The 27,696-nt window shown below is 44.6% G+C and overlaps 1 protein-coding gene across 4 annotated transcripts; it reads right to left on the bottom strand.

The window, feature by feature from the left end:
* Nucleotides 1-431: 431 nt before the first annotated feature.
* KLHL24 (kelch like family member 24) lies at nt 432-22,343 on the bottom strand. 4 transcript variants are annotated; one of them, XM_030954239.1, is made up of 8 exons: nt 22,151-22,343; nt 19,832-19,926; nt 15,482-16,469; nt 10,367-10,551; nt 9,358-9,476; nt 8,102-8,290; nt 7,517-7,705; nt 432-6,363 (listed from the first exon to the last, which is right to left on the bottom strand). In XM_030954239.1, the coding sequence occupies exons 3-8, from the start codon at nt 16,399-16,401 to the stop codon at nt 6,163-6,165; spliced, it is 1,803 nt and encodes a 600-aa protein (XP_030810099.1). In that variant the 5' UTR covers nt 16,402-16,469; nt 19,832-19,926; nt 22,151-22,343; the 3' UTR covers nt 432-6,162. The 4 variants fall into 4 exon arrangements, with proteins under 4 accessions (XP_030810099.1, XP_030810101.1, XP_030810100.1 ...); XM_030954241.1 differs by lacking the exon at nt 22,151-22,343 and adding an exon at nt 21,999-22,094; XM_030954240.1 differs by lacking the exon at nt 22,151-22,343 and adding an exon at nt 21,915-22,054.
* Nucleotides 22,344-27,696: the final 5,353 nt, after the last annotated feature.

Here is a 27,696-nt window from a genome sequence, read left to right as displayed (position 1 = left end):
TTTAGGAGAATAAACCTACAGGATTATTTCCAAGCCGTGTTTTGTTAGTGACCTTCCCAATGTTTTGTTACCTTTTCCCAGTTTCCTATGCTGGTTTTGCCTTCTGAGTCCACTCACATTTTTTCACCACAATACCCAGGATTAACCAATATTTCACATCCCACCCCCTGCTTTTTAGTTTTCCCAGTTTTCTTTCAAGTTTACTGTTCTGTGCAGCCTCCAGCTTGCCTTTATTCCCCTTGGTAGGACAGGAAGATGAGCAGGGAAAACACCTAGACTGGGAGGCAGGAGAACAGATCAAAGGAGAGAGGCTGCACAAGGGGCAGAATCCAACAAGTTACATGGCCCAAAAAAAGCAGCAGGGAGTTTCCTCCTTGTACCACCGAGCCCCACCCTGGAACTTCTCATAAACTGAATAAACCACAGTGAACTATTCAAAAGGCAAATGTTTATTAGATACACTGAACTTTAAAAAACTTTCAAAGAATTATGCAAGAAGTATAATTAAATACAACAGGTGTTACTGCAATTGTGCTACATTACAAAATCACTTTTCTACTGTCAGCACAATCTGAAGACCTTAATGTTATATGTCAGATCTGTTACATCGACTCTGGCACACAGTAAGTGGTCTGAGCTTTCCCGTTCAAATGTCATTTGTGCTGCACCAGGCTGTTCTTGAGGGCAAGATCAGCTCTCCGTGGAACTACAGCTTTTATGTTTCAGTAAATAAAGGAACTGGCAAGGAATAACAAGAACTGCTGTTTTCCTCAGCACTAAAAGGAAAATGAAAATATGATTTCAGGCAAAAATATCATATGAGTAACAGTTCAGGAGGTAAACTCTCTTTCCATGGCCAAGTAGTTCCTATTAATCCAACTCCAAAGTGCTACAGGTGCACCAAAAGGAGAATAACTCATAGGTCCAGCATTTACACAGATGAAATTAGTAACAGTACATTACATTCAAGTCTCTTGATTTGCTTATTGCCATGCTGCACCATATTATTGCTTCATATTTTGTATCTTGAACAAGAGGTTGATGACTTTGGAGAGTTCAGAAATATCACAGAGGCTACTGACTAATACAAGAAACTGTACATGTTAGGGACAGGAAGTCAAAGACTAAACTCAGTCCTTTGTCACTGAGGCGTTGCTGGAAACAAAAAATAGAAAAAAACAAATACTGATTTCTCTAGATTAAATCTGCCATAGCACTGTAATAATGGAAGCATTCTAGGCATGTTCTAAACAAGAAGTTTAACTGTGCTAATTAATGAATGGCAAGATTTATTTCTCCTAGGAGGACATTAACAGTCTGGACAGTAAGACCAATCGTAATAAAGATAACAAACTGGGAGGAGTAATCTAAGCTCTTCTTCACAACAGATAAAAATACAGGTGAATTCAAGGCACAGGTATTTTCAAGATTAACACACATTATTTTCTTTGGAGCTAATCATACAAACGAAGCCCTAATTACACTATTAACAAGTTGTACACAGGGCCTTTATGTGCATCACTTGTAACAGCACTATCAGAGAATGATCACACAATAATTCACATACAGATGTGCACACATAAACATACTAGCATTGACTGGATCTCTACAGTAGGAAAAAAGGAATATTCCTGCAAATAGCTTACAGTTCTTAGTAATGTTTTCATGAACTTGTGTGTGACACAAAGGCAGCAAGCAGGGAACAGAGTCACAGCTGGCTTGGGCCTGGTGGGAGGCTGCTGGTTACACAATCGTGTTCCACTTTAATTAATGCCATCTGAAATAATTCCATAGTGAGGAAACTTGTGTGCTAAACATATTTTACAAAACCCAAAGCACTGCTTGGCCCCCAACCAGATAGCAGGTTTCTGCTTAGAAATTTCATTTTACCCTCTAGGCTCCTTTTCTGAGTATATGGTGCTCAGATTTTCTTAACCAGGCACAACAAATAATTTCATTTGTAATTTCTTGTGTACATAAGACTACATTCAGATGAAAATATTCATTGTGCCTCACAATGATCAAGTCGTGTGAGATTCTTAATGCTCTTGAATTGGGTTTTGCCCTCTTCAGTGGTAAAAAAGAACCCCACAGTAACTTGCCTATTTGGGCAATTCAGAAAAATGAAGCCCTGGCTTTCCTGAGCATTGCCCTAGCACACCACGGGCATATCTGCATCTTTATTGCTCCAGCTGAGTTCAGTGAATTGACAAATATGAAACATTTTTACCACCTGAGTTTCAGCATCCGGAATTGTAAACTTAGGAGCATCCTGAACACCCTGGTTTCAGCAAGCCCAGCCAAACTGAACCCCCCAACCACACTGTGTCTCCTCCTGCCATCTCTGAGCCTGCTCCAATGCTTTTCTCCTGTCTCTGCTCTTCAGGGCTGGACTCAGCCCGGGCTCTGCTGAGCAGCACAGTGGAGTCACAGGCAGTGAGTGCTGCTTGTTCTGTCCTTGCAGCAAGGCAAACACAAACAGGACAAACAAAGTGTCTGCCTAAGAGAATGAGGGGAACTCAACTATCTGAGGAAGAAACTGAACAGGCAGTAGCATCCTTGCTCTCAAGCACAGGTGACCAAAGCTTCCTCTGAATCTCTGTCCAGGTGAGCATTTCCTCTTCCTCCATCATCAGCCTCTCTCAAAACTTTGCCATGTTAATACTATTTTAAAAGCTTCACTAAATTAGAGTAAGGGTCCATACCAACATAGTCTGCATGAACATCTCTGCTTTAACAGAGTACAAACAAAGCTACCTTTGATGAGAACTGCATCGGTGCCAGTCAAAAGAAAAAAATAACAGTACAGTCTGGACCCCTTGATGCTGGAGGGGAAAGCACAGTGCCCAGTCCCCCAGACACACAGTATAAAATGGAAGAGATTCCACAAATTGTGTCTACTGAACCATTCCCAAGAAGGGAGTCTACAGCTACAACTACAAGATTAGCAGGCAATGTTCTGTGGCTGATGGCTGTAAAAGGGGAATGCCAAGGGCTACAGGCTGCACGTGCTGCACTGATCAGTAAGTGATTCAGAACCTTCCAGAAGCCTGGCTGCAAGAAAGCATCAAGTGTCTTCAATTAACATCACACTGCTAAGAACAGAAGTGGACATCAAAACAGAGAAGAAAAATATTTACTCATTTCTGTTTAGCAGAGTGAAGACAATTCTTAGAATTTATGTTTTAGGTGTGACTTGGAGATGTTTGAGCCCTCATATGTATGGTTGGACTGAAGTTACATCTTTGTGCAGGTGCTCTAGAGCTGCTACCATTTATAATGGAAATAATTTGATTATAGTAGATGATATTAATGATTTTCTATCCTAGCTGAGACAAAGGAAAAAACTAAAACCAACTTCCTGCTCAAGCCCATAAACTGCAAGCATCTAGATATGCATAAGAGTGAGAGGTTAAATCTTTGAATCCATCTATACCTAAGTGAAATGCATTGGAGAACAAGTGGCTCAGGAATGCAACTTCCAAATTAATGCATCCTTCTAGAAATATGGCACATTTTCATTAAATCAAGGTCAAATTTTTCTTTTCTAGTATATCTAAAAATAAATGTTGTAACAGAGAAGGCCATAAGTGCAAATTATTTACAGAGTAAACAAGCAAGAAGAAAAACTTACTGCCTGTTTTAAAGAAATCATTGCTTTCTTTAAAACTGCCTTTTAGCAGTGCTCCACACCTGTAACTGTTCAGCTTTGATACAGATTCTGAAGAACTGTAAGCAGAAGTTTTCTGCATCTACATTTCTGCATTTACTGGTTCATTAAACTGTCATTTTCAAAAACAGGTAACAGTACATAAATTGGTAAGAAAAGACAACTAAACTGTAAAATTAGTCTTAAAAACCTTGGAAAGCAGTATCTTGTTATTTACAGAGTAGTGCAGTATTATAAACACAGATTAAATGACACTGTTCTATACCTACAGAATAAGCACTGTTTAAAAACAGTATAGCATGACAACATTACAAGTCTGAATACAAACAAGAGGAAATCAAAGGAAAGGAAGATATTTTTCAAATTGCATCTGTAACGAAGTGCTCCTATAGTCTTTGTCATTTTTATTTACAACAATGGCACAAACTAGATATGCTGTTAGTACATACAGTCAGTTCCAGGGCAATTACCATTGCAATCAACAGACCCTATTCAGAGGTGCTGAAATTGCCATTTCAAAGTAAAACTTGGTGAGCAAAGCAGATGAAACTTAGAAAAGGATTAATTTATCTGATTCATTTGTCTTACATTATATCAATGGATTTTCTTTTTAGGACAATGTGAATGCTCAGGGACTGACCTCCTGATTACATCACTGATATGCAATGATTTGTATTTTATCAGTACTCTTACCATATCAAAAGCAGTGTTTGGTATTCAGCCAGAAACTGAAATTTGTGTCCTTTCCTGAGGTTACAAGTTAATGCATCCCAAAGTGCAGCTCCCAGTGCTCTTTAAAACTCATGACCATGTTACTGAAAATGGTGACTCCCAGTTTGGCATAGCTTCACTGAGGGTCAGAATTTCCATCTCATGAAGAAATACTCTGGGAAAACAGATGAGGAAAGTCCAGTGGAACAAACAACGTTCCAGAGATGGTGCTTGTTTTCACCCTCCTGAGCAAGCAGAGACCAGAACCCCGAGGCCAGGGCTGGCTCTGCAGGGGTTTTATGGGGTTTTTCTGCCCTGGCACTGACCAATTTCCTTACTGGCTGCTGTCCTCGGAATTCCTTTGAAAGGCAGTTCCTGAGGTTTTTGGTGATTTACAGGAAATTGGTACACAGACAATCCTATTCATTTTCCAACTCCCAAGTGCTATTTCAGTTTTTATGAACTTTATGCCTCAACTGTACAACTGTGTACTGGAAATAAGGAATCCTAGTACAGAAATCTAGGGAGGACTTAAAAAAATACCTTTACTGAAAAAACCCCAACCCAGCAATGGTGGTGCATCAAAATACAGGTGCTTCCTAGCTTCAAAATTATCCAAAACACGTCATATGGCTACATGGACAGGTCCACAGATATTTTTCTGGTGAAAGGAGGAACCTTTCCAGAATTTCTTTATCTGTGGCCAAGCAGCTTATGCAGTAGTTTAACTGTGCTACAGTAAGTGATTGTCTGAAGAAAGGCCAAGAAATACTTGCTGGATACTCTGCCATCTCTGCAGATGAGACATCCAAAAGACCAATTTATAACCTGTAGGGCACAAACTCAAGTCCCCACCTCTATCACCAGGTAATTTATAACATGATTCAGAAAACTGTGAGAATCCAGAGTTCAACATCCCTTTATTTCCTAAATAGTTTAGACATTGCAGTGAGCAAAGAGTGAACCCAGTAACTCTCACCCTTCACCCATACTATTCAAAAAGGTAAAAACTGTGATTCAAACTTTGCCTCACAGGTGCACCTGAACCCACTGGTTTTCCATGTCATGTAGCCTTGTACTTCTCTGCTGGACATTTATGAGCACTATGAATAAGTTCCACAGGGTTAATGTACACAAGCATCACTGCAGTTGTGTTGTAGTGGCTCACCAAACAGCCAGTTTGTCCTTCAGAAGAAAGCATTTCTCAGAGATTCTCTTATTTGTCCAATGTAGCTTGTTTTGTTGGTGTTTTGGTTTTGCTTTGGCTTTATGCATTGTTTTTGTTTTTTTAATTTCAACCCATGCATGATCTGACAAACAAAATCTAGCTGGTTTTAAGAATGATGCATATGAATTATAATTGAGCTTTTTAAATTGCAGATAATGATTCAGGATGACTCTTTGGGATTTACTTGCCTATGCATTTTTCCCATGAACAGAACTGGAAACACCTTGAAGATATTGCTTTTAAAGACACAGGCACAAATGCTGAAGGCACTTTCCCCAAAAGCTTTCAAGGTTTTAATTACTAATGACACATAGGGCAAACTTGCTGACCACTGTCCTGCTCTCATATCAGAGCCCACAGCAGCTATAACTGAACTCTGGTTACTGGATAGGTTTGTAGACTTGTTTGGTAAGTTAAATTAACCCTTTTTCTAAAGGCACAGGATAGAATTTTCATATGACACTTTGGAATTCCCACTTCAGGAATCTTTAAAAAGCCTGTCTTGCAGCAGACCACTGGATTCATTCTTCTTCTTTTTCCAAGAAAAGAAAAGTTAGAGTTTAAAGCCTTTTTCATTATATCTATGAATGGTCACACAGCCATGATACGATACTGGCCTGGGCATGGCTGCTACTCCTGTGATAATGCCCGTGGCAGGGTCATAACAAAGAATAGTGTCTGTGGCTTCACCATTTTCCCGTCTTCCACCAAGGATATAGATTTTTCCATTGCACACAGACATGCCACAATTCTCCTGTTGCAAGAAAACACAAGGGAACACACGGTTATTTAAAAAGCAAGACTTGATTTGTGTGTGTCTGCCCCAGTGCAGGAAGGCAGCACTGTGACTGCCTTCTGTAAACAGCCTGGCCTACAACGTTCCCTCCTGAAAGGGCCAGAGCAGAAAGCACAACAATTAGGGAAAGCAGCAGCACAAGACTATTTCAGGTCCAAGCCTTTACTACATGGAGCTCAGACAAAGGGAACAATGGAATACAACTGAACACTGTACTTACCACTGAAAGATCTGAGATAGGGAAAGGAGGAGAGAACAAAGGTTTTCAGAAGAGGGACCACTGTAGGTACTATTAATGCAAAGAATGGGAAAAAGGAGAAGCACCTTAGAGGAGCAACAGATAATGAAGAGGGATGTAAATGTGGAGAGGAAAAAAGGCAGGACTAAAAAGACTTCACAAGAAAAGACAGTGCTATGTCTTACTTGAAACAGAGATAGGATTTTATTTCTTCCTCAAAAGCAGGCATGGAAAAAATACTCAGTTAAATAGAGAACACAGATTAAAACAGAGGAACAGAGGGAAGGCTGGGGAAAAAAGAACAAATTTCTCTTAGGTAATACTATAGAATATGTGACTGGTGTTTACAAAACATGGGGAAATGCAGCTGCTGCACACACACTTCACTACTGAGCAGACTCAAATCCTGCTCCATGTCCCACGTGTGGAAATGAGAGAGCTCCCACTGCTCAGGTCAGACCCTTTCTGTGCTATACAGTGGGGCTTTTTCACACTGTAAAAAACAGCCTTCAGTATTTCCTGTTACACTGAAAGGCTTTAATCAATTTTAAGGAAATTACTCCCTTCGGTCTAAATGACAACATACAACAGAATGGAATGTCTATACAATGAAATCATCATCCACTCTACTGTTCTTCAACAGAAGCAGCTCTCAAGCAGAGCCTGGACTGCCTAAGAGCCAGCTGAAAAGTTACTGGTTTAGAAACTTCCTCTTCTGTGATGTTTTGAGTTACACAGATGAAGAGGTAAAGCAAGAATGAAATCAGAGATGTGATTCTATTAGGGTTAAGCAAATGTATGCTTATTTAATGCCAAGATAACAATGTCAAAAAGCACCTTTCAGCTGCCTTTGGGTTTTTGACTGGTAATTACCTGTCTGCTGAATGTATTCTGTACATGCATCCAGTAGTCCTCAATGGGGTCATAGCAGTAAATGGCTTTGGTGAGCCCGCCAGCCACGTAGATCAGGTTGTTGAGGGACACGGCTGTGATACATCTCTTGGCAATGGGGATGGTGGCACGGAGCAACCAGGAATTGGTATCAGGATCATAAGACTGAACCTGGAAACAGGAATAGGCCTTTCAGACTGAGAGCCCAGCTGAAGAAACAGCCTGGCATGCCCGCACAGGTCACAGGAGGAGAGACAAAGCAGCAGTGCCCCCCCAGACTCCATGTATCAATAATTTATACATACGAGCAATTTTGACATTGTTTTCCAAACACTCCCACTTAAGAATTGACAGAACTTGTGAAGCCAATGACATATGCAATGTATCCATGAGAAAGACCACAATAACAGTGTATTGCTCAATTAACATTTTCTACTCTGTACTTTTTGTATTAGAATAACTCCACACTCCACCCAGCACAAAAACGCTCAAGCAGATCTCCTGCAGGACCTGGCTTTAATCCAGTTTGCTGTGGATAGAAGATGCAACCCAAGAGTGCCAACTGACCTTGTCAGAACAGGTGTTGTCATCAGGGCCACCCCCGATGACAAAGAGTTTGCCAACACAGCTGGTGACAGCTGGGGAGCTCACGGCCTCCTTCAGGGGAGCCACCTCCGTCCAGCGGTTGGAGAAGGAGTCGTAGCACTCCACACTGCTCAGACGGTTCTGCCCATCGTATCCTCCCACCACGTACACCTGCACACAGGGTGACAACCACCATCATGCTGTGTTTGCAGCAGCTATTGTATTTAAATACCACATTAAATTAATTTAAAGCTGATCTGCTGCATTTGTCAAGGGACACACTCCTCACATTTTTTATTTATACACAGGAGGAGGAGAAGAATATGGTCTGAAAATAACAGGTAAAGACTCCCTGGAGAGTTCCATTCAGTCACATGTGGAATGACACTGCAAACACATGCCAAAGCACAGTATTATTAATACTGCAGTAGAAACTTCTTCTTTGAATAGCATTTGTTAGAAAAGGCATTCCTCTGTATTTCTCTTTTTTTAGATAACATTCAACAACAGCAGCAAACGCCCATCTGAGTTTACCTTTGCATTTCTGGCATTTTGCTTTTTCCCTACTTGCTTACTGAAGTATTTCTTCCTCTCAGCTTGTAAACTCTACTTTCTTGTCTCTTCTTTCATATTTAGGAAGCAGACCTCCTCATTATTTGTGATTACTTTCTTCCCTCTGCTTGCTTAGCTGCACGTTTCATCTCTAAGAAGACCAAGTGACACCACATGCACATCTTGTCTAACTTTCAGTAAGGGAGCCCCAACTAGTGGTTTTATGGTCAGGCATACTTGCCTTCAAAATATAGCAAAGCCTCCCATTTCCACATGACATGTGTTTTCTTAATCTCAACAGAAAACATTAAATAAAATTGCTGACATTCAGAGCACTATCAGTTTCTGCTAATAACTACATAAACTGTTAAGACAGCATTGTGAAGCACAGGCAAATCCAGATCCTTCTTTGCTTCCCAAAAAATTGCTTCTTTGAAATAAGCCACTTCAATGATGAAAAAACAAAACCCCAAAAAATAAATGAGCAGTAAGATGATTTTCATGTCCATGGGTAGTGTCTGACTGATGAAAAGCCTAATTGTTTGAAGTATTTTAGTTGAAAATATAAAAATATTTTTTAAATTATTAGATATGAAATACAAAGTAATACTTAAGTATTTTCTCCTCTGTTTCCTTATATACAGCAAACATTCCCACTATAAAAAATTAAGATATACTTCTCTTACTTTACCCAGAAGAACAGCCATTTTATGTCTCCATCTGCCTTTATTTAAGGAGGCAACTCTGATCCAAATGTTAAGCTGAGAGTTATAAATCCAGACATCCCGGCTATTGATTCTTCCACCTTTAAAATGAAACATATGCCAATCTGAATAATTATTGAATGGATAATGCTAACTATTAACATGCCTCTCTAGAGTGGGCAGTGAAAACTTTATATCCCCTTTTGGGATGCAATAAGAATCTAGCAGTATTTATACATTACACTGAATACGTGGATTTGCAGTGGATTTCAAAGATAAAATCACACAGTAAGTTGTTTTCCTCACACTTTCCCATAACGCTGAGACCACACCAGACTATTCCTTGAAGTTGGAATGCATTTTAATGGCTTTTGCCGAAGCTCTTCAGATTTCCTGTAGTGATGAGACCTGGATGAGACCCCCAGAAATGCCCTGCCCTTGGCACATCCCTCCCACCCCCCTCCTCTGCTCTGTGAGGGCCTCCCTGGATCCTCACTCTGTTCCAATGGCACAGGCACACACACCTGAGGAGAGCATTGCTTTGGTTAAACCAACACACACAGCCTGCTGGCTGAACCATCAGCTGCACCCTGTAATTCTCCCTTGCTAAAGGTCTGAATGTGCTGCTGGGAGAAGCCTGCTTGGGATTTTTTGTCTGTAGTTTTCCCAGCTGTTGCTGCACACAGGCTCCTGCTGTATTTCAAAGCCTTTAGCTGGTCTCTTTAAACACAATTGATGTCCTGGAATCAGCTGTAAAAAACTGCAGATTCATGCCAAACAAGAACTCCAGAAAACACTTTTGTTTACAGTAAGATTGTGCTGGGGCTGGTGTTCACAGCAGCAAGTGACTTTCAGCTGAGCTTCTGGAAGTTCACAGTACAAAGATATGCCACACTACTTAAAAAGCAAACCAAAACAAACACACTCCACCAACAGGACACAAGGAAAACCAACCAAAGAAAGAACTCTTGAATTGTTTAGGATTATTCACCTGAAACAAGAATATCATTCCGCAGAGCACACACGGCATACTCAGACTTGGTAAACTCTGGAAGTTTAGCCAGTGACTTCCACTCTCCTGTCACAGGGTCATAGCACTCCGTGTAGGGCAAATTAAAGCCTCCAACTCGTTCACAGCCTCCAACAACAACTATCACCTCAGAATAACCAGTTGATCTAAAAAAGTGAACACAGAAAATTAAAATGTAGGGGATATTTATTAGTGCATGGAGGCCAAACAACATTGTCTTCAAAACTCGTTGAAAATCAGAAAAAATACTATTTAGCTTCAATTTCATAACAACAATGAAAAAAGAAAATAGAAGAAAGAGTCATTTAGCAAACAGGCTTTCACTGTTTCCAGCTGTCTCATTACACAGTAGGTTACCATACTGACAGGAGTACTGTGTAAGTGGTGGAGCTGCACTGCACAATGTTCTGTGTAAAAACCATGTCATTAAATAACATAGAAAGCTCTTACTATAATAATATTTTTCCTTTCACTGTACATGTAGATCAGAAACAGAGTTCAAGCCAGGCCAGAGACAATGAGATGAACAATCTATTCCACAATGAAATCAGTCTTCATTCCCCATCCTGAGCTTTACAAAAGTAATACTACTTTACAGCACCTATATTTCCAAGTGTTTAAAAGCAGAAGTGTAGTCACTAAAATAAGGAAAACCAAAAAACCTTAGAGCCAATGTACAGTAAAACGTTAATGTTTCCTCCTGCAGTGACAGGAGGAAACATTAAGGAATACTGAAAGAAAAATTCAAACCTAAAACCAAAAACTACAATTCAGTGGGAATAAATCAGGCATTAGACAAATTGCAATGTACCCATATAGACTGTTAAGCTCTATTCCACACACTGATTATTGTTCTACTAACCAGATGCTTCTGCACCATACATATGCTATATTCACAACAGTAACAACACTTATCTAACAAAACTTAATGCACATTTGAATGTAGAGAATCAACCAACTATGTTTAACATGCAAATCAAACTGTGACCACCTTTATTCCCCCTCTCAGACTTATGATTTCTTGTCAGCATTTGTCAAACTCCTTTCTTTCCAGAGCATTTTAAAATTAAAGCACTTTGCACTGACATAGTTATTTCAAGGACTGCTGTCAGTTAAGCAAAACTGAATGTAAGATTGATTTATTTTCTGATGAGCCTTTTTGTTGTGTTGTGCTTTGTACTATGATCCCACTGTGAATAGGTATCTCACACAGCAGACATTCATGCCATTGCTGAGTACCACAGTCTTCTCTCAAAAATAAAGAAGAAAAGATTTATGACTGGATGTGAGGGAAAAGTTACACGACCTGTCCCTCAAGTACCTAACATGAACTTACGCACATATTCACCTATAAATCCTGATGAGGCTTTCCCTGTGTTGAGACATCATGAATAAAACTCGTGAGCCCTTCTACCTCCTTGTCCCCACCCACCAAATTGAAATATTCCATATATGTTTTTACCCAGAATACTGTGAACAGGCAAAGGCAATGCTAAATGCTAACATCTTACAGGATGAGAATAATGAGATGTGTCTGAGGAATGGCACTTACACACCTGAACTTGTCAGAAGAAACTCTTGTCAGCTGCTCAGCTTTGCAGTCACGCTCCTTCCTGGTTTCTATGTATTTACTGTTTACTGGTTTTTGCTTTTTTGAGGAACAACTCTGAAAAGAATCTCTCAAAGGGTAAGAGAGGGGAACTTCCTGTGCCAACAAAGCATTACCCAGGAAAAGAACTTCCATAAAAGCAAGACACTCATCTCATAATTTGCCTTAGAAGCAAGCCCAAAGACACCAGCTAATTGTGTACAAAGAGGTTTGTCTATGCATTACTTTCTAGATTAGAATTGAGGCCTCCATTCACTCACTGAAAGGATGATTGTGACAGATTATCAATTTTTGGTTTAAAACTCAATGAACCAAAAAACTTTGCTCAGAGAGAGCGTTTTATGAAATTGAAGTTTTTCAAGAAAATATTCATTTAGCACAGTATTTCAAATCCAAAGAGAACAAAAAATTTTCTTAACATTTTAGTACCTATATGACCAGATTCTTTCTTCAGGTAAGAGAAATTTTCTCCATCGTATTTTCTTGAACGAGTCTTGCACTGTGCAGGTTTTATAGTTAGTTCCAAATTTTTGTTTTCAAATGACAGAGTGCACACCCACTTTTAAAAAAAGTAAAATCTGGTAGGAAAACACAAAAAGAACATCCAGGCAAAGGCTAATTCCAGAAAAGAACTAAGGATATACTTAAATGAAGGTTAGAAAAAGCTGTGACCTCAACCAGCAGTACAGGAAGCCCTTCTTGTAGCCCTCAGACAAAACAGTGTGAGCAAAGTAGCACAGTGCTAAACCAGGCTGTAAAGATCCCAGGAGACACCATCCCACCAAGGACAGATGCATTAAGTAGAAGTGAAGAAGGACAATGAACAGTGCCATACAATTCCATGCATTCCCAAGAGCAGGCTTTCCAGGGGTCCTGAGCTCCACACACACCTCTTGAGGTGAAAACACCAACCAGCACAGCACGAGCTGGACAGAAGAACTTGTGGTAGCTCAAACAGATCACATTCAAAACCATGGTAATTTCAGAAAACAAATTACAGAAATTCAAACAAACTACAGAAATTCTGGTAAATCACTACTTTTTTCCTCCTCGCTGTTAAATCAATTTTGGGTAGTAAACAAGGTAGCAGAGAAAATGCAAAGTGAAACAGAAACCCATCTCCAAGTGAGAAAAAGAAGGGACTACCATTGAAGCTTTCCAAAGGCAACCAAAAAGGACACATTAAAATGTGTAAACATCCTAATTTCTGGTTAAGAGCACACTCAGGTAGAGGTACCAGACAGCTGAACAGCAGCTTTGTTGAAGGTCTGAAGATAACTCAAAGCACACAGCAGTTTGGGGTATGGAAGTGTGTCAGTGCTCACTGCCTGCTCTCAGCTGGCAGATCTGGTGTGCAACACAACAGGAGGGACAGGACAGGCTCGGGGAGCAGGAGGGACAGCCTCAAGATGTCACTGTTGCAAGGACTGAAAGGCTGTCTCAGAAAGACCTGCATTTGCCAAGGATGCCTTAGTGGCAGAGACAACAGTTATGCCGCACTTGAAACTTTTATTTAACTCTTAAATTGCCAGGTAACTCTTCACTGGCTACAAAAAGAAAAAAATCAATTACAATGTAGTCTGTTCTTTGAAAAAAACATGTAGAACACATTTCACCCACAGGTGCATCCATATCCATACAAGTGATCACAACTTATATCCCAAAGTTTCACTAAAAGCACTGGTGTGGGAATTTTTTATCCTGTAGCCAGTGTCCTTTTAGAAACAGCTTATATAGAAAAGATACTGGAGGCAGGCAAGAAAAAAGGAAAAGAGCTCTCCATTGCCCTCCCCTCCCCAAAGCCCCCCAGAATGCCCAGAAAAGCCTGATGAAAACATGGGGGAACAGGGACCTGGCAACTATTTCAAAATATGATCCCTTTTTGCTATAGGCAACGGAAACAAACAGACAACAGAAACAAATGACAAAGAACTATTCCACGAATGTAATATAGAAAAAGGGAAAAAATTCCTGCTGGGATGCCAGCCAGTTTTTCTCTTTGTAAATTACTTCTCTTGTTCCTACCTACTCAAACTCCCACTGCAGTTTAATAAACTCACCAGTAAAACCAACAAACCCCCCGGCTTGAGAAATCACCTGTATTAAGCAAGGTACTTCATCAGAGCCCCACTCTGGGTTCTTCAGAATTTCTAGCACATAGATCCCCCGCACTGACAGAGCTCCTGAGTGTATTTGCCTTCCTCAGCCAACTGAGTAAGAAAAGCAGAACAAACACCAAACCAAACACTGCAGCTCGCAGCTCCCTCCAACTGTCTGAGTTCCCAGGGGTCCCTCCCTCCAGCCCAGGAACAATCACTGCAGCAATTCCCAAACTGCCGTGATCCAAACGCTTGCACAGACCTCCCACACCAGTGCACAGCTGAGAGAGCCTGGGTGGGAGCAGGGCTGCAGGGACTTTGGGACGAATTTCTTCTCTCATGGCAGGACTGAGGACTGGAAAGCCACTAACGGGGCAAACACTGCCCAGTGTTTTTTCCCCTTAAGCACCTGCCAAAAAAATAAAGGTTCCCTGCAGAGTCACTGTAGAGCAACCACATATGAGTAAGAGTAAACAAAGAGGAGTAACTCCTAATACAATCTGTCTAGACCATCATTGCATCACCTTAATGTAACATACAGTTTTATAAAAAACTGCTCAAATCAGCTGGACTTAACCATGAACTATCATCTCTACTATCATTGACATGAGGCAGGGAAAATATTTTTCAGGAAAAAAAAATCATAATAGCCATTGCTCATAAATGCCACTAATGGATTCTTCCTCATTTCTTCTTGCAACCTCAGTCACCTATTTGTGCAACATATTATTAAGCTGCAGCAATTGTGAATTATTAAAATGTCACCGAATGAGCACAAAATACTTCAGGAACTGTTTCATGATTCTTTAAAAATACAACATTTGGTTTATTTACAGTTAACAACCTGCTGTTCTGCTGTCAATTACAAATACAGGTGCTACTCCATCTGTAAAATATTTGTGATGTAGCAAGGAAATGCTCTGAAAACATAGTACCCCATCCACATCCTCTGTGGTGTACTGTACGTTTACATGACTTTGTTACAAAAAGAAAGCTGGGGAAATGGAGTGCTTTTCCTGCCACAGCACAGTAAGCTCTCTTCAAGACACTGCTACTGTATGAAGTAACTGAAGATCTCCCCTAGCAAACATTAACCTTAAGAAAGTATTTTACTTGCAAGGTAATGTAACTTCACTTACCTTTTTTCAGAGCAATAAGGTGCTCTGTATAAAAAGCCCCATTTATGCACATTCTCAGACATGTGAGCTTCATACACATGGGAAGTACAAAAGTGCAACTGCAGCAGCTCCAGAGTTTAGCAAACTAAAATAATCCGCAAGAGGCTTTTCTCCAGGCATGCATATATCAAACATCTGTACATCAAATTATGTCCTTCTGCAGGAAAAAGGGTTAGAAGAATTTCCTTACCTGCGTGGCCTAGTTCTGGGAGACATCATCTCGTTTCCAAGGATGTGGTATCGCCTGGCTTCGTGCAGCAGCTGATAGCACTCTGGGGAATTCTGAATCAGCTGGTCCACTTCCACAGTCTGAACAAAGTAGTTGGGGTGCAGGAGCGGGAGCCTGACGTGCGTCAGGAGTTCGTGGAGCACAGGCCGGCGCAGCTCGACGGCGCGGTACACCCAGCGCATGACGGCCTCGAACACCAGCTCCTCCTTGCTGATCACCAGCTCGTCGCTGCAGATGTAATCGATCAGCTCATCCTTGCCCAGCTCCAGGAACTCTTCGTGCTGGGACACGTCCTCGAAGGTCTGCAGCGCGAAGTTCCTGCACTTGGTGAAGAGCGTCTTGAGCGAGTGCGTGTCGGCGAAGCGCTGGATGCCCAGGCAGTTGCAGGGATCCAGCTGCTCCTCCAGGAACTTGGCGCAGGCGTCGCGCAGGACGCTGATCTGGAACAGGCTCGACGTTTCGAACAGGTACTGCACGTTCTCCGTGGTGATTTTCACCTTGCCCGTGTACACGTACTGCAAAAAGCAATCCATGGCTTCGGCAAAGATGCCGTTGATCTCCACCAGCATCTCCCTGCTCTCCCTGTGGTCGTTGCAGAACATGGCTCTGAAGTAGCTGCTGCAGGCCGAGAGGACGGCGCGGTGGCACGGGAACTCCCGGCCCTCCACGCAGATGATGACGTCCGTGAACAGCCGGCTGTCTCGGAATTCATTGAAGATCTGGAGAATGCTTTCTGCGTGGGATGATCCCGAGGAGAAGTCGAAAAATTCGGGGCCTGACAACGACTTTGGGTCCATTTCAAAGACTTTCCGCTTGGTTGCAGGGGAATCTCGTATCCCGCTCTCCTCTCTATTCAGTCTGCGTCCCAATATTAGTACCATTGTTACATCAGTTGGCTATAGAGTCATTGAGAAAAACTTGCAGAGGTTCTCCTTCTCAGTGCAACGGTCTGAAAAATTAAAACACCTCAGTGTTCAGTCTGACACACTCTTAGCTGCATCACAGGAATTAAACATGATACTTGTTTGCTCACTCTAAGAATTTGGTGACCTTTCTTGGAGGTGGCACAGGGCAAATTAGTGTGCACCTTGCCCAGGGCAGTGCAGCACTGCCAAGTGTTAAATGCAAAATATACCCAGAAAACAGCTGTCTGGGACATTTGGGCAATTTCTGAATGTCCCAGAATGGCTGCTACTGCATTACTGCGCAAGATAAAAAATCTCAAGATCTCAGCTCCAGCAGATCACCTGGCTAAGAGAAGCCAAAAATGTCCTGAATAATGATCAAGAGCTTCAACTTTTCCCCTTTTTCAGTGTGATCCTCATTTCAGCTGGAGCCTCCAAAGTAGTAATATAACAGCACTAGTCAAAAAGGGGGTGGAGGGAAGACTGAAATTTTAAAAGCAAAAATTTAATTGAGTAACCACTCATTTTCATTATAAAGTCTATCATAATGAAGTCTTATAACACTACATTTAAATAACAATCTCTGATCTCAACAAGTAACCTTGACCATAAGTTTTTACCTGTTCATTCCTAACATCTAAAAATTAGATCACTGATAATCTATGACTTGATTAAAAATTAATGTAAACTGCTAGCACACAAAACAGAATGAAAGATGAACTCCATTTTTGTGTAAAATTACTGGAAACATGAACAAAGGGCAACTTGCTGAGTACAGCAAAATTTTCTGTTTCCAAAGCACTACTGGCAGAGAATTATTAGCAGAAGTTTTTCCTTGAACACCTTCCAGTTTCAAGTACAAGTGTAAAGGTTCCTCCCAGCATGCAAACACACACTCACATTATCAGAGCACTGAAGTTGCAAAAATCAAATACTCAAACGTTAGCATGTGCCAATATTGAAGTGTGTAGGTGAAGAACATGCAGCTGACTTTGCAAATAATGCATGTAAGAGTTAGTGAGAGCAATCAATCTACCACAACAGGGCTTTTTGCCTCTCCTGACCTTAAAAATGACCTGGATGAATGTACACCAAGACATACTGAGGTACCAAAAGGCTGGCAAAGCACCCTCTTGGGCCTGGCATTGGCACAATTTCAAATGCTTGCAATATTTATTTGTACGTCCACAAGGCCACAAACTGAATTATTTTTAGGCTTATGGAAATTTTTTTCATGCCTCCCAAGATTTTATTCAGTTTCCCTGAATCCACAGTCAGGAAACACCAACTCCTCACGGCAACTTCATTTCCTGATGAGCTCCCATCCTCAGAGCTGCAATTACCCAGTCCCAGACTGGCCACGTCACCACTTAATATAGAACACAATGAACGTGCTTTTTTTAAACAGCCTTTTTACACAGCACCTTTAAAAGGCACCATCTGAACAAACAGCAAGGAAAGAATGCAGGCTGTCCCTTCACTCATTGAGAAAAGAGGTTCTAAAACTATCCTGTTCCCAATAAAATTTTTTACACAAATTTACAAGGTAGATTCTCGGTCTGGGGCTCATTTACCCTACAAAATAGTTAGTTTTAATTTGACTTAAAATAGGACCAGTTGTCACACTGATGCCTGAAAAACGCTGTTGCAATGAGCCTATCTAATAACTGATTGCTTCAGAGAGACTAACGAGGCACAAATGGACAATGTGATCTGTAGCTGACATTCTATCCCACGGATTGCACAACCACTTCACCCTGCAGTGACACAGCCCCGATACAAAACAACACCAACAACCGCCCCCAGCAGCTCCGCTGCCAAAATCCTGCCCCTGCGCTGAACTTCAGCTGCAACTAACCAGGTACTACACGCATGAGGAAGTGGGCAGAAAGAAAGCAGCAAAGGGAAATATAACCATGCAAATATAAATATAAACACAAAAGGCTCAATTCCAGCACCACAGATTTAAATCGGATGAATTTCACAAAAGCTAACGGACCTTCTCCAAAGACAGCCCGAAATGAAAAGCAAGACCCTGATGTTGCATGAGAGGGCAAAACACAGCAACTAAGTAAAAATTCTTCAAGATTATATCTTTCTCGTTATGTGAGAAGTTAAGACAGCACTGTATTATGCAATCATTAATAACCAGAAACAAGGGCTCTGGGCTACAACTGCTCACTGAAGGAAGCCACGTCTTCTTTATGCTTGGAACATCACAAAATTAGTGGTCAGCAAACGATTTTTATTTTTAATGTCCTAATGGTTTAATGAAATGGGAGAATGAAAAAAAAAAGATCCAGAGTAAAAACTACTCAAGTGGATAAATATTTTTTTAAAATCACAAATAAGATACTAAAAAGGAGAAAGAACTCCACTTCAGTGCAGAACATACTGTTTTTAAATGTACTTTCCTTCAATTTCTGTCCAGTTAATTACTTCTGCAGGTTTGCTTCAGCAAAACAATTTCACAAGCCTATCAGTAACAGTGTCACATGTTCAGCTCTATCACATTTACGTGTTGCCTTCCTGCAAATCTTGCTCCTAGCAGTTTCGAAATGTCACCTTCCAGCTGCCAAAGTGGGAAAGGCAGAGGGGAGCCTGTGCCTGAGGCTGAGCTGGATATCGTGCAAAGGGGGGAAACACAGCCAGACAGACCTGTCCGCACCTTTCCTGGATGCAGAGGCACTTACATGCCTTATCTACCTACAGATCCTGCACTGTAAAACACCAGTCAGTGAGAGAATTTAACACTCAGATCTCTTCAGTAAGTTTAAACAAAGCAAAAGAAAAATACAGGTTTTTTTTTCCCAAAGACAAGTCATGGGAATTATTTGATCAAAAAAAAATACAAAATCCACTGGATTGCTTGTCTGAGCAAGGGTCAAGAAGGATCTTAAGCATTCAGCTTAGTCTGAAAAACTAGAAAAGAAAAACAAATTACACGTATAATCAACAGGTTTTACAAACTGTTTCCAAAGACAGACATGGCTCTGACATGGATGTTACCTCACACACACATATTTCTGAGCTAAGCTGGGTTCACCACGAGTTCAGGTTCCTCTATTTCCTTCACCTACACCATCCATAAACTTGAGTACACAAGCTGCTCCTCGGAAATACCCTACAAGCCCGATTCACAGGTGGCCAGAAGTAGTCTGTAAAACGTTCACCTTGACACCTTCTATCAGTAAATCCCCTTACATAAAATATTATGTTGCACTGAACTCCTCCTTCCCCTCCCGCAGCTCCCGGCGTGTGTTCCCCCCCCTCTCCCTTCACCCACAGCAGCGCCAGCAACCGGGTTCCTGTGTGTGTCCGAGCTCCGGGCCAGGCCCTCCAGCGACACCTTGTCCCCAGGTGTGCCCGAGCCCCAGAGCCCGCCCTCGGGCTGTGCTTCGAGTACCTGAGGCTGTGCTGGGCTCCTGCAGATGCCGGGGAGGCGGTGTCCAGCCCGAGCCCGCCGCTGCCAGCACCTGGCGAGGCCGGAGCGCTGACCGCCTGTGAGGGGAGAGAAGGAGGCGCTGGGACGGGCCGGGAGGGCCGAGCCGGCAGCACCGGACGGTGCCGGGTGCTGTCACCGTGAGCAGAGCACCCCGCAGAGAACCCGAGCACCCCCCAGAACCGACACCCAGCACGGGAACGGTGTTTTCGTGCGAAGCCTGGGAACTGCAGCTCAGGCTGGTTTTGTGATGGGAGATAAGGCGGTGGCGACGCCTCAGGTGCGCGGTTACCGAGAGGCAGAGAGAACAAACCCCGGGAGGCCGGGAGAACGAACCCCGAGGGGCAGGGAGAACAAACCCCCGAAGGGCTGGGAGGGGGGAACAGACCCCCGAGGGGCCGGGGAGAACAAACCCCGAGGGGCCGGGAGGGGGGTGAGAACAGACCCCGAGAGGCCGGGGGGAGCAGAGCCCCAGAGGCAGGGGGAACAGACCCCGAGGGGCCGGGGAGAACAGACCCCGAGAGGCCGGGAGGGGGGGAGAACAGACCCCGAAAGGCCGGGAGAGGGGGGAGAACAGACCCCGAGAGGCCGGGGGGAGCAGAGCCCCAGAGGCAGGGGAGCAGAGCCCCAGAGGCAGGGGAGAACGAACCCCGAGGGGCCGGGAGAACAAATCCCTCTCGCAGCACCGGGCAGAACCACCGCACGTGCTCTTCTTGTTTGGAAAGGAAGAGGGCGTGGGGAAAAAGAGCGTAACCTTTCCCTCTGACAAAAAAAAAACCAAAACCAACAAACGCAACATTTCGCCTTCCTTCATCTTTCTTTGTGGTATGAAAAGGACCAAAAACGTTGTTGGTTTTAAATGATTATTTAAAATAAAAATTCTTGTTTTACAAGGGATACTGAGGATTGGAATGTCTAAGATGAAATCTTTAAGAATACTGATTAACTAGTAAACAAGAATTGACATTGATCAAACTGATTGAGATGATAAGAGCTCAACTGCAGAAGTTTTTTATTCTAATGCAGGACACTATCTTGATTTCTAAAAGAGAAAGAATGTCAAAATTCAGTAGTAATCCAAGCTAGTGACACACACACAAAAAAGCCTTTAGGGGCCTCAAAAGTCACCCAGCAAAAAACAGGAACTGATTTGGACATGAGAGTCACGATTATTAAGTAAAACAAAACAAAAACAAGCATTGAAAAGGGACATCTTGAAACTGCACAGCCCTTTATGTACCGTTTTGTAAACGAAAAGGTCCTTCAGAGGGAAAAAAACCAACTTAAATGGGGAAAGAAGTACGGAAAAAGCACACTGCGTAGTATCATTCATGTTTGGGGAAGAAACAGTGAAAAAGTCCCAATCCTTCCGCTTTGGCTTCGCTGTCGTTCTTGCACGTGATTCAGATTTCGCTAAACCAAACCCGACCCTGAGCCCCGGCCACAGTGTTCTCAGGGCTCCGGGGTTCAGCCAGATGCCAGCACATCCGACACGGGGCAGCGCCCGCCAGGCTGGAGCACGGCCCGGCCGCCCGAGCGACCAGGAACGCGCGGGGAAAGCTGCAGAACGGACCCGCCCGCGCCCAGCCCCGGCAGGGCCGGGCAGGGAGCCCGCGGGAGCCGCTGCCGCAGGGAACAGCGCGGCACCGAAACCGAGCCCAGGCCAGGGAAGCGCGGCCGGAGGCGGCGGTACAAAATGGCTCCTCCCGGCCCGCCCTCCAGCTCACCTTCACCCCGGGCCCCGCCGCGGCCCCCCCGCGCCCCGGCCAATCCGCGCCCGCGGCCCCGCCCCGCCCGCCCGCGAGGCCAATCCGCGCCCGCGGGGGCTCGGGGGCTCGCGCGGACCCCCCGGACGGAGGGGCCCCGGGGGCTTCGCACGCCCCCCGCCCGCTCTGTCCGCCGGGCCGGGAGCGCAGCGCCCGCCGGTACCGCCGGGGGATCAACAACAACAGTAACAAAAACAGCAACAACAACAGCAGCAGCACCGCACACCGCAGGGCACGCACCGCCGCGGGCCCCGGGACTCCGCCGCTGCCCACAGCCCTACCCCAACGTGGCACCGCCGGGCCGCGCTGCCAGCAGAGTCCCGGACGCACTGTCCCCTCCGCGGCGACTAACGGTGCCGGCCTACCCCGCGCCTCGGCTGTCACGCAGTGGCCTCCGCGCCTTCCCCGGGGGTTGCCGGCCCGCCGTGCGGCACCGCACCCTCGCCCTCCCAGCCGGGAGCGCGCCCCGCCGCCCCGCACTCCCAGCCGGGAGCGCGCCCCGCCGCCCCGCACTCACAGCCGGGAGCGCGCCCTGCCGCGCTGCGCCCCGCGGGAGCCGCCGCCGGGGCCGGGGTCGGGTCGGGGTCGGTCGGCCAGGTGGTAGGCGCGGAGCAGAGCGCGGCGATCCGGAGCGGTGCAGCGCGCTCGGGCCTCTCCGCCGCCGGTCGCGCTGCCAGCGCCGCTCAAAACAAAGGGGCTGGCGGGGCATGTGACCTCCGAGCCACCGCACATGATGTCACCGCTCCGCGCAGCCCTGGGAGCTGTAGTTCTGCCGCCCCGCCCGGACACGGCCCCGCTGCCCGCCGGCCTCAGCGCCCCGGGAGGAGCCGGGACAAACGGCGGCGACGGCAGAGCGATGGATGGCAGCAGCAGCGGTGGGTGACAGCAGCCGCCGTCGCCGCGAGCTCTTGCCATCGCCGTCCGTTTGCGGGGCAGGGGGAGCACCCCACGTACCCCACAAATACACCCGACCCACCCCGCCCCGTGAGCAGGCAAAAGCTTCAGGCGCATCGAAACAAGCGGTTGCATCAGGAGGGCACCTTCCAGCGGGACAGTCCCTTGTGCCGGCTCTGGGGAGCCCTACCGAAGCTCTCCAGCAAGAGCCGGCTCCCAGACTGAAACCAACACCCTGTCTTGGGGTGGGTGTTCAGCCTACATGACCAAAACAAAAATCATTACATGAAAAAAATTAACCAAGATAGAATCTTTGTCTACCTGAGCTACAGCTCCACCCAATTAATTCAGAATTTCCAGTTCCTCTTCAACAGTAACACAAAACAGAGTGTTCCTGTCCCTGCTGACCACGGAAAGCCAAGGTCATCTTTAAGCCGGGACATTAAAAGAGAGCTCTGCTGTCACAGCTGGGGGTCCCAGTGGTGGCAGCCAGTCAACTGCAAATATAAAAGCAGGACCCTGGTGTCATCGCCCTGCAATTTCATGAGCAGGTCTGAGCCTGTCCTGGAGCCCAAATTCACTTCATATCCGAAGTATTTGGACACTGGCCCATGCTCCAACACAGGCTGATGGAACATGCCTGGGAGTATGGAAATTTATTTTTGTTCTGCCCTTTAGCATAAGCAAACTTGCGAGCCCATAATGCAGAGGAGCGAGGCGAGGGCAGGGACGTGCATGCTTAAATTAAGATCATTACCTGCTACTGAACGAGGCCTTATGCAACGCCGTGGAGCTGATGTGGGCAGGTAACTGGCTGTGCTCTCCTTCCTAGAAGGATGACCTCCCCCTCTGGCCCCTTACTGCCAAGGGAAAGGAAAAAATACAAGTTCTGTTAGCTCCCCCCTACTTTGCTCTCCCAAATGTTGGATATCAGCCCCAGGCATTACATATCTTTACCTTTTGGTGAACCTCCCCAGTGTTCTGAGCCCAGGATGTTCCCAGGACGCGCACCCAGCCGTGTGCCCCTGGCAGTGGCAGACTGTGCTCTGCCACTGAAACCTGAAGAGGAGCAGAGTGAGCTCAGGACTCCAGGGCTGACCCCCTGGAGCAAACCAGGCTCAGATTTTCATAGGCTAAACAAGCTCTGATTTCTCCTGGGGTGAGGTAAATTGCGGCTTTGCAAAACAGTTAGAGTTATTAATTAAAATTTAAAAGGCTGAGTTCTGAAAATAGATTGAAAATGTCAATTGATTTTGGTATGTAAATGGTTTTCACACAGATCTTAAACAATTGAAACCTTCAACTATTTTCCTGCAGAGCTAAAACTCAGAACTGCTTGACTTCATTAGAAGTGAGAGCATTCAGTCCATTTCTCATCCTCTGCCTCGAAAAGCAAGAAGGACCCCAAGCAACAAAAACTGCAAAGAGAAAATCAGCAGCAAGTTCACCTCATAGAATACTGTCTGTTGCAGTAATGTGTTTCACCCACTGATTATAGGAAACATTAATAACCTGAAGTGTTAGTTGTTACAAAAACATTAAATCTAAAAGTATATGACCTAAGAAAAATGTTTTGCTTAAAATAGATTTCTTATCCTTTATATCCTCTTGTCTGCCCCACTTCTTTGAGTCTGTAACTCTTGGGGTCAATATGAGTATGTAGAGTTCACTTGAGAAAACATAACTGGGATTAAAGGAATGAGTCAGAGGAAGGAAAAAATCAAAACAGGATCAAGATACCTCTGCACTGGCTCAAAGCAGCTATTCTGAAGGGACTATATTTACTCCAATAAAAACTGCACGTGGCAAAAATATCTTGAGTGAAGAGGGTAAATGGAGCATTTAAAAAGAAAATACTAATTAAAAATATTCATTGAGCAATCAATCATTTCATAATGTGCTCATGTATGCATGTGGTCACATCCAGGCACTTCCAGTTCTGAAAGCCAACGTCACTGAGGATGTCTGAAATTAGGGATACTTGAGTTGCCACTACATCCTATTGCTCTTCATTCCTCTGCTAGCAGGGGCATTGGCTGTTCTTTCTCAAGCTGTGCCAAGCATTTCTCTCAAAATAAGCAGTTGTACTCTGCCTGAGAAGCTGAAACCAATTATTAAAGATTACTCATTTCTATAAAGCTTTGTTAATACTTTTTTAACAATGTAAAGTACTTGTAAAGCATTTAGGCCAGTGTTTTCCAAACAGGTCGGTGATTTTGGAGATTTTGAAGGCTTCTTCAGGGCACTGGAAAGGTTAAAACCTAAAATTAGAAGCCTGCGTGAAGGTTTTGGCATGCATCCACCAATGTTCATGTGTTTTTCTGCTGGTGTTGATTTGGATACCGCTGCTGGGCACTTTTCAGACACATTTCACCGAGGCACTGGGCCATCTAAATGGTCTGTGCATTCCTCCAGGTAAAGGTATTGGCTTTTTGGGAAGTTTGTGCCGGTATGCTCCTGGGAACTTCCCTCTGCTGTGGGGAGTGTGGTAGCTCCTTACTGGATTTTTCTAAAATTGAGGAAAACCCAAAGGTGTTCAAGTGGCCCATGTGCAGAGAAAAACCCAAAGCAAGTCCATGATTACTGCTCTTGGGCATCTGTGCAAAACAGTCTGGGGAAGGGCTCAGGTCTGAAGGAGGGAAGGGGTGAATGTGAGCCACAGCAACCAGAGGGGGAGGCTGAGGAAGAACAAGAAAGGAGAGGACAGTGTAAGCACCATGTCCCTCCCCCTGATCACTGATCAGAGAGAAGAGAGTAGCATGTAACTTGGGCAACATTAAAAACCCTGAATGCAACATAGGGAGGGTATCACTGGATAAAAGAGAGGATTTAGACATTTGAGTTGAGAGAAAGATGAGTACAGACTGACAACTAATAACCAACACAAGGAACGTGACAAAGAACTGTGCAACAAATGGAGCAGAGATGAAACAGATCTGCCAGTGCAAGGAGGGAGAACAGATCTGTATGAAAAGTTTTAGTGGTCAGAAAGCCTAAAAAAAAAAGTGCTGCTGAGTGACATCACTGCAGAGCCTGATGCAAGTGTGCACAGAATGTAATGTTGGAAGCCATTCATCAGGATTACAAATAGTGCTGAGCAAAAGGAAAGGTGACATTACTAGGAATTTGTGAGGAAAAGCAGAAGAGTAAGTTCAGTAACTATTGCAGAATCTGCTTTTTGAGTATGCCAGAAAAAAGCATTAAGGTGCAGTAAGTAAAAGGGAAGGAATGTATGGGAATAGCATTAAAAAAAAAGGCTGGATGAAATGAAGATAAAGGTACAGCAAAGTCTCTTCAGTGACAAGGGGATGATTCTCCCTCTCTGCTCTTGTGAGACCCCACCTGGAGTACTGAACACAGCCATGGTGCCCCCAGCATGAGAAGGATATGGAACAGCTGGAGGAAGTCCAGAGGAGGCCACAAAGTTGATAAGGGGACTCAGCGACCTTCCCTGTATGACAGGCTGAGAAAGTCAGGGCTGTTCAGCCCAGAGAAGAATGGGTTGTGTGGAGAAGTCATGGCAACCTTCCAGTACCTGAATGGGCTACTGGGAAAGCAGAGAGGAACTCCTGGTCAGGAACTGTGGTGACAGGACAAGGAGTAATGGGTTCAAACTGAAGGAGAGGAAATTCAGGTTAGATATACAGAAGAAATCTTTTCCTGTGAGGTGGCTGAGGCACTGGGACAGATTTCCCAGAGAAGCTGTGGCTGCCCCATCCCTGGCACTGTTCCAGGGGGCTCTGAGCATCCTGGTCAAGTGGAAGGTGTCCTGGCCCAGTGCAGGGGGGTTGGAATGAGTTGATCTTTAAGGTTCCTTCCAACACAAACCATTCTCTGATCCCATGATTCTGTTATTCTGTGATAAGAGACATCTCACAGAAATACAGAGAACACACCAAAATTTTCTAAAATCCTTCCCACAACTCTGGACTCTTTCCCTGTCCTGCCAAAAGTCCTGTGGGTCACGTTGACTTGAGCTGGTCTCCTGGGATAATCAGCAGGTACACCATTTAGGCTGGACGGCATTTTTCCAGGACCCGTCCCTTTCAGCCTCTCCTCTTCCCATGCCCTGTTTGAAATGGCACCTGTACCAGGAAATGTCATCTGCAACAAGGGTTGCTGCACTGGTACTTGCATAGAAAGAGCCCTGGCAAAAAAATACTCCCCTCCTCTAGTTATTGTTGCCATTTTCACTGCCTCCTGGCTGGCTCTGTAGATCCCCCTTTCCTTTGCACGCTTATGCTGCACGTGGTAGCCCTTTGCTCAGGCTGACACTGCCTCCCTGAGTGTCTCTGCTGCAGCAAGGCAGGAGGAAGGGAAGGAATGGGGCATTCTCCAGAGCCCTGCACACCCCATGCTCCTCTGGGCATGGTGTTGTCCCACTGCCTGCAGGCTCAGTGCTCACTCCACAGCCAGGGAGGCTCTGGGATTACACTGGGTTACTTCCAGTACACACAAAACATCAGTACCCTGTTTACATATTCAGCACTGCAATTAGCATTGCCTATCCCACCCTGGTCCTAGGCTAGCCCATGCTCCTATCCCATGCAAATCCCCTCTCTTCCCACTCATCCCAGTGATTCCCACTCATCTTCGTACTTCACTGCTGTAAGCACCTCAAAACAAGGCCCCTGCCAACAGTCCTCCTGTGCAGAAAGTATGTGTCTAATTTTTTCCACCCAGTATCTGCAGGTTCCAAGCCTGGGAGATGACTCTGGGAGTGTAAATTGCAGAGCTGAGAAGAATGAACATTGCATCACTGCTGCAATAAACACTGAGCTATTTCTTTTTGTACAGCACAGAGTATCGAGACACCATGAAACCAATGCCTAGCTGGGGAGATAGAGTCAGTTGTGCTGGTGTTTGTCTGGTTCCTCTCTTTGGGGAGAAGTAAGAAACAAAGAAATGAGAGATGTTTGAGTTCTTGTTGGTCCCATGGCTGATGACTTGAGGGGAGTTGTTCTTGTGGAATGGCAGACAGACACATGCAACCACTAACCCAGCAAGAGAGCAGAAGGTACCTACAAAAACAGTTCCCTGAGCCCATGTGGTGTTATCACTGTGTTCCCACTCAGCCCTGTAACCTCAAACCAAACCACAGCCCCACAACTGTTTGCATTAAATATTTTCTCACAACAGTACTTTTTCACACATCCCCGCCCCACAGGC

The sequence above is a fragment of the Camarhynchus parvulus genome, chromosome 9, assembly GCF_901933205.1.
Source record: "Camarhynchus parvulus chromosome 9, STF_HiC, whole genome shotgun sequence".
NCBI lineage: Eukaryota > Metazoa > Chordata > Aves > Passeriformes > Thraupidae > Camarhynchus > Camarhynchus parvulus.
This window is presented reverse-complemented; position numbering and strand designations above follow the sequence as displayed.